The 18,460-nt window shown below is 46.7% G+C and overlaps 1 protein-coding gene across 1 annotated transcript in view; it reads left to right on the top strand.

Moving 5' to 3' along the window:
• Window positions 1-6,601: 6,601 nt before the first annotated feature.
• SPAG9 (sperm associated antigen 9) overlaps window positions 6,602-18,460 on the top strand; it is a 160,650-nt gene continuing 148,791 nt past the window's right edge. The window contains exon 1 of the mRNA XM_017853862.1: window positions 6,602-7,137. Within this exon, the coding sequence (XP_017709351.1) occupies window positions 6,835-7,137 (303 nt within the window). The 5' untranslated portion in view covers window positions 6,602-6,834. The remainder of the gene's footprint in view (window positions 7,138-18,460) is intronic.

The raw sequence follows: 18,460 nt of genomic DNA on the forward strand, positions 1-18,460 counted from the left end.
TGTCTCCATAAAAAGTAAAAAAAAAAATTAGCCGGGGTTGTGGCATATCTGTAGTTGGTAGGCTGAGGGGGAAAGATCCCTTGAACCTGGGAGGTCAAGGCTACAGTGAGCAGAGATCGTGCCACTGTACTCCAGCTTGGGTGACAGAGTGAGACCCTGTCTCTTAAAAAAAAAAAAAAAAAAAAGACTTTGGCCAGGGATGGTGGCTCACACCTGTAATCCCAGCACTTTGGGAGGCTGAGGCCACTTGATCACTTGAGGCTTGGAATTCGAGACCAGCCTGGCCAACATGACAGAAACCCCTGTCTACTAAAAATATAAAAATTAGCTGTGCGTGGTGGCATGCACCTGTAATCCCAGTTACTCAGGAGGCTGAGGCATGAGAATCGCCTGAATCTGGGAAGTGGAGCTTGCACTGAGCTGAGATCATGCCACTGCACTCCAGTCTGGGCAACAGAGGGAGACTCCGTCTCAAAAAAAAAAAAAAAAAAAAGGCTGGGCGCAGTGGCTCACGCCTGTAATCCCAACATTTTGAGAGGCCAAGGCGGGTGGATTGCCTGAGATCAGGAGTTTGTGTTGAGTCTGGCCAACATAGTGAAGCCCCATCTCTAGTAAAAATACAAAAAAATTAGCTGGGTGTGGTGGCGTGTGCCTGTAGTCCCAGCTACTTGGGAGGCTGAGACAGGGGAATTGCTTGAACCACAGAGGCAGAGGTTGAGTGAGCCGAGATCGCACCACTGCACTCCAGCCTGGGCAACATAGCGAGACTCCATCTCAAAAACAAAACAAAACAAAACAAGACTTTCAAAGGAAACACTGAGGCCTCAGAAAAATACCCTTGTGTTTTTCATTCTGAGCCTGGAATTCCTTAGTTAGACTGCCTCACCAAACATGTTTTAGTTTGTACCCAGTGATGAATTACTTATCATTTCACACTGCCACGACCAGAGGGCCTTGTGACTGGGGAACCCTGTCTTCTCTTCCTTTTTCAGTGACTCTCTCCTTGCAGGTGGGAAAATGTCGTTTGTGAAACCAGAGAAATTGATTCACATAGAAATAACTGTGTATGTTCCAGAAGGCTGGACAAACAACAGGACTAGTAATTTCAGCCTTCCAGTGATTATAGTTATTGTACTTAGGAAGAAACTCCTCCCTTCCTGCCCTCATTAAGTGCTCCCCTCTGCTGCCCCCGTGACTGTCTTCACTATTTTTGCAAGGCCAAGGAATCTCTTGAAATGGAATTTCCTTCCCTTTAGGAATCAAAAGTAAACACTTGAAGTCCACAAGATAACCGATTTTCCCTTAACAACTCTTACTTAATGATACTCTCATTGAGGGTCAGGGGTGGAAGTTGGGAATCTATCTAGCCAACTGAATATAGGAGGTAGTAGTACTGCCTATATAAGTAGGAGTTCACTAACGGGATTCAATATCAAGACCCTGTCTCCTGTCTGTCATTACAACCTATTATACAAGAGAATGATAGGATTTTAGAACTGCAAAAACCCTTTACAGGCCAGGCGCGGTGGCTCACTCCTGTAATTCCGGCACTTTGGGAGGTCAAGGCGGGCGGATCACGAGGTCAGGAGATCGAGACCATTCAGGCCAACATGGTGAAATCTCGTCTCTACTAAAAATACAAAAATTAGCAGGGCGTGGTGGCACATGTCTGCAATCCCAACTACTTGGGAGGCTGAGGCAGAAGAATCGTTTGAACCCAGGAGGCGGAGGTTGCAGTGAGCCGAGATCGCACCACCGCACTCCAGCCTGGCGACAGAGTGAGACTCTGTCTCAGAAAAAAAAAAAAAAAAAAAATGGGGGGGCTAGGTATGGTGGCTCACGCTTGTAATCCCAGCACTCTGGGAGGCTGAGGTGGGCAGATCACCTGAGGTCAGGAATTTGAGATCAGCCTGGACAACACGGTGAAACCCCATCTCTACTAAAAATACAAATATTAGCTGGGCGTGGTGGCAAGCGCCTGTAATCTCAGCTACTCAAGAGGCCAAGGCAGGAGAACCACTTGAACCCAGGAGGCAGAGGTTGCAGTGAGCCGAGATCGTGCCATTGCACTCCAGCCTGGAGGACAAGAACGAGACTTCGTCTCAAAAAACAAAACAAAACTAAACAAAAAAAAGCCTTTACAGATTTTTCTTTTCTTTCTTTCTTTCTCTTTCCCTCTTTCTTTCCCTTTTCTCTCTCTCTCTCTCTCTTCCTCTTTCTTTCTTTCTTGATGGAGTTGTGGTCTTGCTCTGTTGCCCAGACTGGAGTGCAGTTGTGCCATCACAGCTCACTGCAGCCTCCACCTCCTGGGCTCAAGTGATCCTTATGGCTTAGCCTCCCAAGTAGTAGCTGGGACTACAGGCCTGCACAATCACAACTTGGGCTTTATTTTTTATTTTTATTTTTGGAAATGGTCCGGCTATGTTGCTCAGGCTTGTCTCAAACTCCTACCCTCAACTGATCCTCCCACCTCAGCCTCCCAAAGTGCTGGGACAGATTTTCTAATAAACCCCTTCATCATACAGATGAATAAGCTGAAGTTTACAGTCCTTATCCTTGTGACTGTCACTGAGTGGGTAATCAGCAACTACTAGCTCTTTTGTTTATGGCCTAAGTTGTTCAAAATGACCAGTCCATATTAGAATATAAGCTTCCTAATTTCAACACCAGTTTCTTTCACCTCAATCATACTGAGTGATGTGCTTTCATTGGGTCTACTATAAAAATCATTATAGCCATAAATTTTATTTATTTATTTACTTATTTATTTGAGATGGAGTCTCGGTCTATGGCCCAGCTGGGATTACAGGCATGAGCCACCATGCCCGGCCAGCCATACCTTTTACTTCATTTAGTTTTTTAATAGCTTGAGATATAATGCACATACCATATGATTCACTCATTTAATGTGTAGAGCTGAATGTCTTTTAGCATATTTCCAGAATTCTGTATTCATCATTATAATCAATTTTTAGAACATTTCCATTATCCCAAAAAGAAACCCCATATCTATTAGCAGGCATCCCATTTCCCCTCATCTCACCCTGTCATGCCCCTCAGACCTAGCCAATCACTAAATTCACGTTTCATATGAATGGAATTGTATAATATGTGGTCCTTTGTGACCGACTTCTTTCACTTAGCTTTTTCAAGATTCAGCTTTGTCGCTGGGTGCGGTGGCTCACGCCTGTAATCCCAGCACTTTGGGAGGCCGAGGCAGGTGGATCACCTGAGGTCAGGAGTTTGAGATCAGCCTGGCTAACATAGTGAAATCCGATTTTTACTAAAAATACAAAAAATTAGCTGGGTGTGGTGGCACACACCTGTAATCCCAGCTACTTGGGAGGCTAAGGCAGGAGAATCGCTTGAACTCGGGAGGCGGAGGTTCCAATGAGCTGAGATTGTACCATTGCACTCCAGCTTAGGCAACAAGAGCGAAATTCTGTCTCAAAAAATTCAGCTATGTCATGGCATGTACTTTAAAATTCTTTTTTCTTTTCTTTTCTTTTATTTATTTATTTATTTTTTGAGACAGAGTTTTGCTCTTTTTGCCCAGGCTGGAGTGCAATGGCACGATCTCGGCTCACCACAACCTCTACCTCCTGGGTTCAAGCGATTCTCCTGCCTCAGCCTCCCGGGTAGCTGGGATTACAGACATGCGCCACCACCCTGGCTGATTTTGTATTTTTAGTAGAGATGGGGTTTCTCCATGTTGGTCAGGCTGGTCTTGAAATCCCGACTTCAGGTGATCCACCTGCCTTGGCCTCCCAAAGTACTGGGATTACAGGCGTGAGCCACCTTGCCCGGCCTCTTTTTTCTTTTCTACTCTTTTTTTTTGAAATGGAGTTTTGCTCTTGTTGCCCAGGCTGGAGTGCAATGACTCGATCTTGGCTCACTGCAACCTCTGCCTCCCAGGTTCAAGTGATTCTCCTGCCTCAGCCTCCTGAGTAGCTAAGAATACAGGCGCATGCCACCACGCCTGGCTAATTTTCTATTTTTGGTAGAGACAGGGTTTCTCCATGTTGGTCAGGCTGGTCTTGAATATCCAACCTCTGACCTCAGGTGATTGGCCCGCCTTGGCCTCCCAAAGTGCTGGGATTACAGGTGTGAGCCACTGTGCCCGGCCAAAAAAATTTTTTTTTTTGGTCAGAGATGAAGGTCTCACTATGTTGCCCAGGCTGATCTCCAACTCATGGCGCAAGCCATCCTCTTGACTTGAACCTCCCAAAGTGCTGAGATTACAGGCACGAGCCACCACGCCCACTCCCCTCCCCTCCAATGACTTTCTTTTTATTGCCAAATAATAGCCCATTGTATATATATGTCACATTTTATTCATTCATCGGTTGATGGTTATTTAGCTGAATTTTAACTAAATGTTATCTCTGATAACTGGCAGAAGCTTATAATCAAGACATGAGTGTGTATCTTTCTATGTTGAACTTATACCTAAAGAAGTATACTTATTAGGAATGACAATTAAAATCTCCTACTTGAAAAATCGATACTTTTTTCTTTTCTTTTCAAAAATTTTTTTTGGGATGGAGTCTCACTCTGTCGCCCAGGCTGGAGTGCAATAGCATGATCTCTGCTCACTGCAACCTCCACCTTCCAGGTTCAAGCAATTCTCCTGCCTCAGCCTCCTGAGTAGCTGGGATTACAGGCACGCGCCACCATGCCCGGCTAATTTTTGTATTTTTTAGTAGAAATGGGGTTTCACCATGTTTTTCAGGGTGGTCTTGAACTCCTGACCTCGTGATCCGCCCGCCTTGGCCTCCCAAAGTGCTGGGATTATAGGCATGAACCATCACGCCCGGCCGACACCTTTTTCTTTAAATTTTCTGATGTGTATGATAATGTTGTGGAAAGAAAAGTAAAGCCTGCCCGTATGTTTTTCGGCTCTTCTGATCCCCCAGGAAAAGAGAGGCATGTATGTAGGTAGATCAGGTGAGTGATAGCCCTCAGGAAGAGAAAATAAAAGGAGAGATTCAGATAAGACTTTTTTTGGTTTTCAAGTATGAAAGGTTAAGAAGAGAAAGGGCATTTGGGGCTCACAGCCAACCAGCTGGTTGGCATTCCTACTACCCAAACATCTAAATGACAGAAAGGTGAATGTGGGGTGAGGGTGAGAATGGGTGAAAAGACAGGAAGCAAATTCAGTCCCATCCGGCACTTCATAAGACTTAGTATTTTCATCCTTGTCCTTCTAAATTGATAGGTTTGCTCTTGCCCAACCTTCATATTGTTTTTGTGGGTCTCCAGGTGGGTCATGCGTAGGAAACTTTAGGGAACTACTTCATACTTGGTGGGAAGTACTTGAACTTGTAAACCCCAAGCTAAGGGTAGTTATGATCCCAGTGGGTGGCCAGTTCTCCCCCTAAACCTATGTTTATCCAGCCTTTCCTCCCCCTTTTCTTAAACGAGTCGGGACGGAGAACTGAGTCACCTGAGGCGGGGAGAAGGGACTTTTGAGAGTGTCTTCCGTCCTATTTGCGGACGTTAGGTGAGCACACCGGGAAGCGATCTTGACTCAGCCCGCTCTGGCGTGGGAGTTGTGTCATTCCCCACACGTGACGCTCTCCCAGGCGGCAGAAATCTCACTTGTCAAGGGACTTATTCACTCCAGTGACTCCACCCCTTTCCTCCTCTGCTCCCCAACCTCCCACTTACCCTTTCCGCCCCACTTCAAGACGAGGAAAGGAGGGTGGCTGGAGCCTGGAAATGTCCCCGTCCCAAGTTGGCCAGAAGTAGCAGACACACTATTTGGGAAAGTGCAACATGTAACTTTCTCCAGAATGCTATCACCCTTCCTGTTTATTTTTTAATAACTTGAGATATAATTCAAACGCCATATGATTCACTCAACGTGTAAAGTTGAATGTCTTTTAGCATATTTAGAGTTGTGTATTCATCACTATAATCAATTTTTAGAACACTTTCATTATCCCAAAAGGAAATCCCATACCTATTAGCAGTAACTCCAATTTCCCCTCATCTCACCCTTGCTGTTTCATAGCACAAAACAGCCCTATTCTAGTCGAGACCACCTTTCCACTTAGGTAGACCCTGGTTATGGTTTTTTCCCCTCCCTTTCAGTTTCCCATTTTTTTCGGAGCCCGGAATTCTCAATCTGTGGAACTGGTTTGAGTCCCGGCTCAGTCCGTTTCCCGTTCCAGGGGCGTGACCTTGAGAGCACTACCACTTTTCTGGGCCTAGTTTCTTTGTCTGTGAAACGAGGTCCAAACATTTGCCGCTTTACGCCTGTTGTGGGGATAAAGTGAGAAGGTGCTTTGTGAGCTTTAAAAATCCATAGAAATGCCAGCGAAGTTAACTCGTCACTCTTCCCGAACCCCTCCCTTTCCCCTGGGACCCGCCCCGCGAATCCCGCCGTGGATGGACACTTTCCCCACCCTCCGACCGCAGTCATTCCCATTGGCTTCCGCATCGCGGCGCCGGGTGTTGACGCCACGGCTTCCTCCGCCGGCTCCCGAAGACGCATGGCCCCGCCCCGGCCCCGCCCCGGCCGGCGGCTGGCTCCGGCGGCGCCCGCCCATCGGGCCGACAGCGTCGCCAGCCCCGCCCCGCGATGACGTATGGGCGCGCGGCGGCCCGGCCGCCCGGCAGTTGTGGCAGCGGCAGTTTGGGGTGAGAGCGGCACACCGCCACCCCTGCCCCTCCTCCGGCCCCGACCCCACCCCGCCGGCCCAGCCCCAGCCCCCGGCCCGGGCTCCAGCCCTAGTCCCCTTCCCAGCCCGAGCCGGGCCAGTCCCGTGCGGGCCGGTGCCGCCCCTCAGCCGGCGACGCCCCGGGCCGCCCGCCCGCCCGCTTGCCACCATGGAGCTGGAGGACGGTGTGGTGTATCAGGAGGAACCCGGCGGCTCCGGAGCCGTGATGTCGGAGCGGGTGTCCGGCCTGGCCGGTTCCATCTACCGCGAGTTCGAGCGGCTCATCGGGCGTTACGACGAGGAGGTGGTCAAGGAGCTGATGCCGCTGGTGGTGGCTGTACTGGAGAACCTGGACTCGGTGTTCGCGCAGGACCAGGAGCACCAGGTGGAGCTGGAGCTGCTGCGGGACGACAACGAGCAGCTCATCACCCAGTACGAGCGGGAGAAGGCGCTGCGCAAGCACGCCGAGGAGGTGAGGCCGGCGGCAGGGCGGGGGCCGCGGGATCCGTCCCCGGGGGCGATCGGGGTGGGGGTCGCGGCCCGGTCGGGGACTAGAGGCGCGACGGGCCTCCTGGAGAGCGGGCCTGAGGCCGATGCCCCCCGGGACCGAGCCCGGCGGCCTCCAGGTACCCCGGGACCCAGGCCGGCGTTGGAAGCCGAGGCCGGCTACTGAGTGTCCTGGGAAGGGAGCGAGATGGAGGAGGCAGGGCCCGGGGAGGAAGCGATAGCCTGGCCTGAGGACACATGGGGTTAGCCAAGGGCGGAGATTGTTGGGTGTCTGGTTGCTTCTTGTTGTTGAGGGAAGTTTCCGACCACCGTGGGATAGTCAGATGGCGGTTCAAAGTTTTACCCCTGGGGAGGGGGACACTTCTGTCCTGGATATGTAACTTCCGCTAGTTCCAGTACCTTTCCAGGGGGTTGCCTTGCTTTGGGAAGTTAGAGATCTCCCTCTTTCGGTCAGTTTCTTCTTGACGTTTTAATCTTGTTGAGAAAGAGGTCTTATTTTATGTTCTATGTGCCTTGGTTGACACTTTGTCAACTTTTAGATGTTGTGTGGCAGTACTCAATAAATATATAAACAATTTCATGGGTATCCCAAACCAGAGCATTCCACAGTATCAGGAAGTAACCTTGGACAGTTCCCTTCAGAAACTCTCCATTTATTTATAAAAAGGATTGGGGGGCGGGGTTGGGAAGATGTAGGTGACAGTTGACAACACTTTTTCCGTCTGAGTTTCCTTCTCAGACTGCTGTTTATACGTGCATTTAGCCGCCTGTTAACTCTAGCACCTGAGCAGTGACCTGGGCGCCTTCACCTCGACTCTGTGAATCTTTTGGAGTTCTAGGGTGCAAGTGATAGGTCCTTGGCTTTTGAGAGTGACAAGGATTTTAGCTTTCAGCCTGCATTGGCGTTATTTCTGTGGACCTTATCAAAGGCAGGTGAAGTGTCCTATTTTTGTTTCTCAAGCACCTAGTACACCTAGTTAAATACGTGGTGATCAAAGGAGGCGAAATAACTAATTATTGAAGGAATGACATGGTATTTTTCAGAAAGACTTGAAGAGTTTTTAGGATGTGAGATTTGTACCTCATTTCCTAACACTGAATAGTAACACCATTAAAAATTTTTGTTTTGTTTTGTCATGTATACCTTTGCATCTGGTTAAATAGTTCTTTTCCTTTTTTAAAACTTGACTGTAGTGATGATTTTTAGTTCTGATTGTGGGATCCAGTTTTCTCAAGGGAATGGTATTGAAATTGCCAAACAAAATTGACTTTTTTTTTTTTTGAGACATAGTCTCACTCTGTTGCCCAGGGTGGAGTGCAGTGGAGTGATCTTGGCTCACTGCAACCTCTGCCTCCCTGTGAGCCTCTGCCTCCCTGGTTCAAACGATTCTTATGCCTCAGCTTCCTAAGTAGCTGGGACAACACTCCCCGCTGATTTTTGTTTTTAATAGAGACGGGATTTCTCCATGGTGCCTAGGATGGTCTTGAACTCCTGACCTCAAGTGATCTGCCCACTTTGGCCTGGGGCTGACCATGCCAGTGCTGGGATTACAGGCGTGAGCCACCGCACCCTGCCAGAATGGACTATTTCAAGAGCTTTTCCTTTCATATAGGGAAGGATGGGATGAAAAACCAAATAATGATAGGATCAAAATTTCCACTTGTTTGTTAGCACTCTTTATAGAACAGAGGTCAAATGCTACTTCTGAGAGGGCTTGCTGTTGCTTCATGCTCACTGGCCCTTGCCAGTGTGTGGATATACATGGAAGTGACTGGGAATTAACCACATGTACACACAGGTGACAAGCCTGACGTGACCTTTTACCTCACGTAAAATAAATGCTCCTTCCAGCCTTAAACTCCTGTCAGTCTGTGTAAATATAGGCAAAATGCCAAGGTCACACGTGCCAAGAAAACCGTATGCCACAGGTTGCAGAATCAGAAAACAAAACTGACCGACTGCTAGACTCTGGGTTCCATATTAATTTCTTAAGTAAATGACTTTAAAAAAATAGGTTATCCAGTGAATTTATTTGTAGTTTATATTTTTTCAGTCACATCTATAAATTCTCCGCAGTGAAACCATTGGGCAAAGGGTCATGACCTGAGAACAGAGAACATTTATGAAATGCTAAATGAGCCAACTCCCAGGCCACAAACATAAACACATCTTGTTATCAGTTTTCTTTTCTTTTCCTTTCCTTTTGAGACAGTCTCTCTCTGTCGCCAGGCTGGAGTGCAGTGGCACGATCTTGGCTCACTGCCTCCCGGGTTCAAGCAGTTCTCTTGCCTCAGCCTCCCGAGTAGCTGGGACTACAGGCACATGCCACCCCACCCGGCTAATATGCATATATATTTTTGTGTTTTAACAGAGTTGGGATTTCACTATGTTGCCCAGGCTGATCTCGAACCCCTGAGCTTAGGCAATCTGCCCACCTCAGCCTTCCAAAGTGCTGGGCCCAGCCATCGGTTTTCATGTAAGATCATAAATCGTGTGTTGCTCAGTATCCAGAAATTGTCTCCCTTTGGCCAATATGTAGAGTGAATTCTGTGTTTAGTTTTCTGTGAGTGCTTTGTGCCCTTTTTTTTTTTTTTCCATAAAGACAGAGTCTCGCTTTGTCGCCCAGGCTGGAGTGCAGTGGCACAATCTTGGCTCACTGCAACCTCCGCCTCCTAGGTTCAAGCGATTCTCCTGCCTCAGCCTCCCGAGTAGCTGGGATTACAGGCCTGTGCCACCATGCCCAGCTAATTTTTTTGTATGTTTGGTAGAGACGGGGTTTCACCATTTTAGCCAGGATGGGCTCAGTCTTCTGACCTCATGATCCGCCTGCCTTGGCCTCCCAAAGTGCTAGGATTATAGGCATGAGCCACCATGCTGGCCTGTTTGTGTATTTAATGTGGAGACCAAGAGTCTATTATAGCAAAAAGTAAGTGCCTCAGCGTATTTACAGCAAAAATGATTTGAAAACAAGGAAATTATCCATCACCAGAGAGAGTAAAGTAAATTCTGAGCACCTTTGTGGAAACTTCGGTGGGTATGTAAATAGTGAGAATGTTTTGGGAGTGTGTGAGGTGCTATAATCTCTTGCAGGAATTCTCAGCAAGGCATCAGAAATTTAATCTTTATATTGATAGGACATATTTTGAATACCTTCTGACTTTTTTTGCTTTTATTTGAATTTTTAGTGTGGAGCTAGTCTGCTGTTTTAGGGATTCTTTAAAAATGACCTAAAGGAGGGCTAATTTTAGATAGATTTGGACCTGTTTCAGATGCTAATCAAGAAATCCGTCATCTTATGCCCGTCACTCTCTCCTTCGGGCTGCCTGCGACACACCTCTCCATCCTTTAACCAAGACCCATCAGATGCCTTTGCCCATGCTCTAGAATGCTCTCCTTAGAGTTTTACATAGCTAGCTCCTCACTTTCTACTCTGTTTAAATTTGACTTTTTCAGCCAGAACATCCTGTTGACTCTGTCCAGAATAAGCCCTGTTAACCTATTGAATAATTTATTTTTAAATCAGTGACTTTTAAATTTAAATTCTTTTTGGAGACAGTCTCACTCAATCACCTAGGCTAGGGTGTAGTGGCACAGTCACAGCTCACTGCACCTCAATCTCTTGGGCTCAAGTTATCCTCTGGCCTCAGCCTCCTGAGTAGCTAGGACTACAGGCATGCATCACCACACTGGGCTAATTTAATTTTTTATAGAGACAAGGTCTCACTATGTTGCCCAGTCTGGTCTGGAACTCTTGGGCTCAAGTGATCCTCCTGCCTCGTGGATCCTGCCCAAGTGTTGGGACTTACAGGGGTGAGCCACTGTGCCCAGCCCAGTGACTTTTTAAAATAAAAATCTGGATACAAAATGATCTGGAGAGAGAGGTTATAACTGGGTATGTTAGGGGTTTTCTGCAACTTCTGATTCTTTTAAAATAGGCATAATTTGCTTTAATTTTAAAAAGAGGGCTAGGTGTGGTGGCTCACATCTATAATCCCAGCACTTTGGGAGGCCAAGGCAGACGGATCACTTGAGGTCAGGAGTGTGAGACCAGTCTGGCCAACATGGTGAAACCCTGTCTCTACTAACAACATGGTGAAACCCTGTCTCTACTAAAAATACAAAAATTATCCGGGTATGGCGGCCTATAATCCCAGCTACTGGGGAGACTGAGGCAGAGGAATTGCTTGAACCTGGGAGGTGGAGGTTGCGGTGAGCTGGGATCGTGCCACTATACTCCAGCCTGGGCAATAGAGTGAGACTCCCTCTCAAAAAAAAAAAAAAAAAAAAAAACTTCTGAAAAGTAGACGAGTTTAAAGAATCTTTTCTTTTGGAATTTAGTTCCTAGTGATTCTGTGGGTCTTGTGTGTTATCACCGTTATTCTCAAAGTGAGAGCTCATTTAACATCATTTGGTAGAGGGAGATTGCACATAAAAATGAAGATGCACCATCTTCTTTCATTTTCATTTTCTTTTTTTTTTTTTGAGGTGGAGTTTTGCTCTTGTTGCCCAGGCTAGAGTGCAATGGTGCAATCTTGGCTCACTGCAAGCTCTGCCTCCTGGGTTCACGCCTTTCGCCTGCATCAGCCTCCCGAGTAGCTGGGACTACAGGCGCCCGCCACTACGCCCAGCTAATTTTTTTGTATTTTTAGTAGAGACGGGGTTTCACCATGTTAGCCAGGATGGTCTTGATCTCCTGACCTCGTGATCCGCCCGCCTCAGCCTTCCACAGTGCTGGGATTACAGGCGTGAGCCAGCGTGCCCAGCCAACTTTTGACACTTCTTATCTTTGGAAGTGTATGAACATGGAACCCATAAGACTCATGGGCAGGAAAATAGGTATTGACATTCATTGTTCTTGTTTTAGTGTTCTCATTCATTTTTTTTTTTTTTTTCGAGACAGAGTCTCACTCTGTCGCCCAGACTGGAGGGCAGTGGCATGATCCCAGCTCATTGCAACCTCCACCTCCCAGGTTCAAGCAATTCTCCTGCCTTAGCTGCCCGACTGGCTGGGATTACAAGTGTGCACCGCTACACTCGGCTAATTTTTGTATTTTCAGTAGAGACAGGTTTCACCATGTTGGCCAGGGTGGTCTCAAACTCCTGACCTCAAGTGATCCATCTGCCTCAACCTCCCAAAGTGCTGGGATTACAGATGTGAGCCACCACGCTTGGCCCACACTTGATATTTTAGTTTTAAATTTTATTTATTTTTGAGACCGAATCTTGTGCTCTGTCGCCTAGGCTGGGGTGCAGAGGCAAAATCTTTTTTTTTTTTTTTTTTTTGAGACGGAGTCTTGCTCTGTCGCCCAGGCTGGAGTGCAGTGGCCGGATCTCAGCTCACTGCAACCTCCGCCTCCCGGGTTCACGCCGTTCTCCCGCCGCAGCCTCCTGAGTAGCTGGGACCACAGGCGCCCGCCACCTCGCCTGGCTAATTTTTTTTTGTATTTTTAGTAGAGACGGGGTTTCGCTGTGTTAGCCAGGATGGTCTCGATCTCCTGACCTCGTGATCTGCCCGTCTCGGCCTCCCAAAGTGCTGGGATTACAGGCTTGAGCCACCGCGCCCGGCCGGCAAAATCTTGGCTTACTGCAACCTCTGCGTCCTGGGTTCAAGCAATTCTCCTGCCTCAGCCTCCTGAGTAGCTGGGATTATAGGCGTGCGTCACCATGCCCAGCTACTTTTTATACTTTTAGTAGAGATGGGGTTTCACCACGTTAGCCAGTCTGGTCTTGAACTCCTGACCTTGTGATCCGCCCACCTTGGCCACCCACAGTGCTGAGGTTACAGGCATGAGCCACCGTGCCCAGCCCATTTTTAAAAAAATTTGTTTTTGAGACAGAGTCTTGTGCTGTCACCCAGGCTGGAGTGCAGTGGCACGATCTCAGATCACTGTAACTTCCACCTCTCAGGTTCAAGCGATTCTCCTGCTTCAGCCTCCCGAGTATCTGGGATTATAGGCACGCGCCAGCACGCCCAGCTAATTTTTGTATTCTTAATGGAGACGGGGTTTCACCGTGTTGTCCCAGCTGGTCTCAAACTCTTGACCTCAGGTGATCCCCCTGCCTCAGCCTCCCAAAGTGCTGGGATTACAAGCGTGAGCCCCCGCACCCGGCCTAAAAAACACATATTTTTATATTTTTATAGATTTTTTGATTGATTGATTGAGATGAGATCTTACTCTTGCCCAGGCCAGAGTGCAGTGGTGTGATCCCAGCTCACTGCACCCTCTGCCTCCGGGGTTCAATGATCCTCCTGTCTCAACCTCCCAAATAGCTGGGACTATAGGATCATGCTGCCATGTCTGGCTAATTTTTGTATTTTTTGTAGAAATGGGTTTCCCATGTTGCCCAGGCTGATCTTGAACATTTGGGCTCAGATGATCCTCACATCTCAACCTCCCAAAGTGCTGGGATTATAGGCATGGGCCACCGCACCCGGCCATACTGTGTTTTATTTTCTTAAGAATTACAGCGTTCAGTAGTTTGGCATAATAGGCACACCCAAAAATGTTTGAACTGAACCATGGGAATTTATATATTAATGTAATAGAGAAGTGCTGAGTTGAGGGTATAGAATTTTATTTTATGTTTTTTTTTGAGACAAGGTCTGGCCCAGGTTGGAGTGCAGTGGTATGATCTTGGCTCACTGCAGCCATTGCCTCTTGGGCTCAAGCCATCGTTCCGTCTCAGCCTTCCAAGTAGATGGGACTACAGGTGTGCACCACTATCCCCAGCTAATTTTTGATACTTTGTAGAGATGGGGTTTCACCATGTTCCCCAGGCTGATCTCGAATTTGTGAGCTCAAGTAATCCCAAAGTGCTGGGATTACAGGCGTGAGCCACCGTGTCCAGCTAGGGCTTTTTTTTTTTTTTTTTAAGATTAGTACACTTTTCAGTAATTCTGCCACCCCTCCAACTTTTATTAGGAAAACTTTCAAACATATAGAAAAATGGAAAGTGTATTTGTCATTTGTATACCCACTGTGTAGATTCAGTCATTGTTTTATTTGTCTGTATATGTGGATGTATGGGTGTAGATACACGTACACACACATACACATTTAATTGCTGAACCATTTTAAATTGCAGACATTATGATTCTTTGCCCCTCAGTACTTAACTTATTTAAATTACAGACATTATGATACTTTGCCTTGGAACTTAACATATTTATCTCCTAAAAAATGAGAATATTCTGCCATATAACCACCATATTATTTATGTTTGAGAACATTTCCAGGACCAGGTGTGGTGACTAACGCCTGTAATCCCAGCACTTTGGGAGGCTGAGGCGGTCAGATCACCTGGGGTCAGGAGTTCGAGAGCAGCCTGACCAACATGGAGAAACCCTGTCTCTACTAAAAATATAAAATTAACCAGGCGTGGTGGTGCATGCCTGTAATCCCAGCTACTCAGGGGACTGAGGCAGGAGAATCGCTTGAACCCGGGAGGCAGAGGTTGCAGTGATCCGAGATCATGCCATTGCACTCTAGCCTGGGAAACAAGAGTGAAACTCTGTCTCAAAATAAATAAATAAAATTATTACATAAAAACTGTTATGGACCAGGCACAGTGGCTCATGCTTATAATCTTAGCAGTTTAGGAGACCAAGGAAGGAGGATAGCTTGAGCCCCAGAGTTCCAGACTAGCCTGGGCAACATAGTGAGACCATATCTTTACAAAAAATAGAAAAATTAGCCAGGTGTGGTGGTATACACCTGTGGCTCCAGCTACTCGAGATGTTGAGGTGGGAGGATCCCTTGAGCACAGGCGTTCGAGGTTGCAGTGAGCCCCGATTGTGCCACTGCACTCTGGCACACTGTACTACTTGCTCTGGATGACAGAGCAAGACCCTGTCTCAAAAAGAAAATAATTTTTTTCCCCTTTTGAAACTTTGAGATATAGAAATACAAAACTGACCCTACATTTAATATTTTGCTAGTAACTTTTTTTTTTTTTGAGACAGTCTCATTTTGTCACCTAGGCTGGAGTGTAGTGGCGCAATTTCATCTCACCACATCCTCCACCTCCTGGGTTCAAGTTAATCTCGTGCCTCAGCCTCTGAGTAGCTGGGACTACAGGTACCGGCCACCATACCCAACTAATTTTTGTATTTTTAGTAGAGACGGGGTTTCGCCATGTTGACCATGCTGGGCTTGAACTTACGACCTCAGGTGACCTGCTTGCCTCAGCCTCCCAAAATACTGGGATAACCAGTGCCAGCCACTGCCCCACGGCCATCTTTTTTTTTTTTTTTTTTTTACTTTTATCATTTCCAGGATATCTTGTTTCTGACTTGTTTACCTGCTCTGCCAGGGTTATAGAACCTGAGAAATTCTTTTACCTGCTGATAAGATTTCCTTTGGGGTACAGGCCTGATTCTGGATTCTGTTATTGTCCCCCCCTCCCTTTTTTTTTTTGAGACAGTCTCATGCTGTTGCCCAGGCTGGAGGGCAGTGTTGCAATCACAGCTCACTGTAGCCTCAACTTCGTAGGCTCAAGCTATCCTCCTACCTCAGCCTCCCAAGTAACTGAGATTACAGGTGTGAGCCACCATACCCTATCTATTATTGCCTTTTTATTTTTTTAAGCTTTTTTTTTGAGATGGAGTCTTGCTCTGTTGCCCAGGCTGGAGTGCAGTGGCATGATCTCGGCTCACTGCAACCTCCACCTCCTGAGTTCAAGCAATTCTCCTGCTTCAGCCTCCTGAGTAGCTGGGAGTACAGGCGTGTGCTACTATGCCCAGCTAATTTTTGTAGTTTTAGTAGAGATGGGGTTTCACCATGTTGGCCAAGCTGGTCTCGAACTCCTAACCTTGTAATCTGCCCACCTTGGCCTCCCAAAAGTGCTGGGATTACAGGTGTGAGCCACTGTGTCTGGCTATTATTGCCCTTTAAAGTGTGTTTTCTCTTGCTCTTCCTGCAGTTTTAATTTAGTTAATTATTATTATTATTTTTTTGGTAGAGATGGGGATCGAACTATGTTGCCCAGGCTGGTCTCGAACTCCTGGTCTCAAGTGATCTGCTGCCTTGGCCTCCCAAGGTTCTGGGATTGCAGGCGTGAGCCACTGCGAACGGCCTTCCTATAGTTTCTTTTAAAGAGCTAGATGGGAACTTAATGATTTTCTAGTTCTATCTTATCCCATTTCCCCAAGTAGGTGGAAAGATAAAACAGAAACGTAGATGGTTAGAAAAAACAAATATTTATTTATTTATTGAGCCAGGCTCTGTTCTTTTCCTTTTTTTTTTTTTTTTTTTCGCTAAGCCTGCGGAAAGAATTTCACTCTTTCCCAGGCTGGGGTGCAGTGGTGGGATCTTGGCTCACTGCAACCTCCGCCTCCCGGGTTCAAGCGATTCTTCTGCCTCAGCCTCCCAAGTAGCTGGGACTACAGGTGCACACCACCATGCCTGGCTACTTTTTGTATTTTTAATAGAGACGGGGTTTCACCATATCAGCTAGGCTGGTCTTGAACTCCTGACCCTGTGAGCCACCAGCCTCAGCCTCCCAGAGTGCTGGGATTACAGGCGTGAGCCACTGCATCCGGCCTTTTTTTTTTTTTTTTTTTTTAAATTAAGATGGAGTCTTGCTCTGCTGCCCAGACTGGAGTGCAGTGGCTTGATCTCGGATCACTACAACCTCCGCCTCCCAGTTTCGAGTGATTTTCCCACCTCAGCTTCCTGAGTAGCTGTGATTACAGGCACCCACCACCACAGCTGGCTAATTTTTGTATTTTTGGTAGAGACAGGGTTTCACCATGTTGGCAGGCTGATCTCGAATTCCTGACCTCAGGTGATCCACCTGCCTTGGCCTCGCAAAGTGCTAGGATTACAGGCGTGAGCCACCGCGCCTGGCAGAGCAAGGCACTGTTCTGAGCCCTGGGGATGTAGCCACTAATGGAACAGACAGGGAAGGTAGCGCATGTTTTCTTGGAGTTCACATTGCAATAAACAATAAGGAAACCAGTTAATTACAGATGGTGATAGATGCCATGCAGGAAATAAACAGGGTGATGGGATAAAGACTAGAGTGGCAGACACTTTATTTTACTTAAAATTTTTTTTAAATTTTATTTTTCTTATCTATTTATTTTGAGACACGGTCTTGCTCTGTCACCCAGGCTGGTGTGCAGCGGAGTGAGTGATCATAGCTCACTGTAGCCTAGAATTCCTGGGCTTTAATGATTCTCTTACCTCAACCTCCTGAGTAGCTGGGTATACAGGTGTATGCCATCATGCCCAGCTAGTGTGTGTGTGTGTGTGTGTGTGTGCACGCGCGCGTGCGCGTTTGTAGAGTTGGGGGGATCTTGCTGTGTTGCCCAGGATGGCCTCGAACTCCTGGCCTCAAGTGATCCTCCTGCCTCTGCTTCCCAAAGTGCTGGTATTACAGACATGAACCACTGTGCCCGGCCATAATTTTAGTTTTTTTAACCAAGCAAGCAGCAGTGAAGAGGTAGGCACTTTAAATGGAATAAACAAGTTAATAAAGGTTAAGCTTTAAGTATTTTTTCAAGCTACTGGGGAATAAAAGGGAAGAAAAAAAGGTTAAAGCTGCTCTTGCAGCAAATAATTCATTTCATCTTATAAGGTAATTATTTAGATCTGAAACTTTAGATACATATTCAGATTGTCTCCTACTCATTCTTGAACATTCAGAAAAGTTCCCATAAATGCCTTTCTTGTTTTCTATCTTATTCCTTCTCATACTTGATGTCTCAGCATTGTTTTTTGGCTACTTCTTCCTCTGAGAAACATTATATTTAGGTTTTTTGACTTTGAAATTCCTTGGCTTTCCTCTTACCTACCTGACCATTCTGTGGATTCCTCTTACTCAGATGAATGTTGTGCTCCTGGGCATTTTTTCTAAGGTCCTCTGTTCCCAGGGGTTCAATTTACCGTTTGTTGATTATTCCAAAATGTTTAACCCACTCATCTAACAGATATTATTTATTTACTTATTTATTTATTTTTGAGATGGGGTTTCACTCTTGTTGCCCAGGCTGGAGTGCAATGGCACGATCTCACCTCACCATCACCTCCACCTCCTGGGTTCAAGCGATTCTCCTGTCTCAGCTCTGGAGTAGCTGGGATTACAGGCATGTGCCACCACACCTGGCTAATTTTGTATTTTTAGTGGAGATGGGGTTTCTCCATTTTGGTCAGGCTGGTCTTGAACTTGCGACCTTGGGTGATCCATCCACCTCGGACTTCCAAAGTGCTAGAATTACAGGTGTGAGCCACCACGCCCGGCCTTACAGATACTTTCTTTTTTTTTTTTTTTTTTTTTTTTTTTT

This window comes from Rhinopithecus bieti, unplaced genomic scaffold (genome assembly GCF_001698545.2).
Source record: "Rhinopithecus bieti isolate Rb0 unplaced genomic scaffold, ASM169854v2 scaffold_35856, whole genome shotgun sequence".
NCBI lineage: Eukaryota > Metazoa > Chordata > Mammalia > Primates > Cercopithecidae > Rhinopithecus > Rhinopithecus bieti.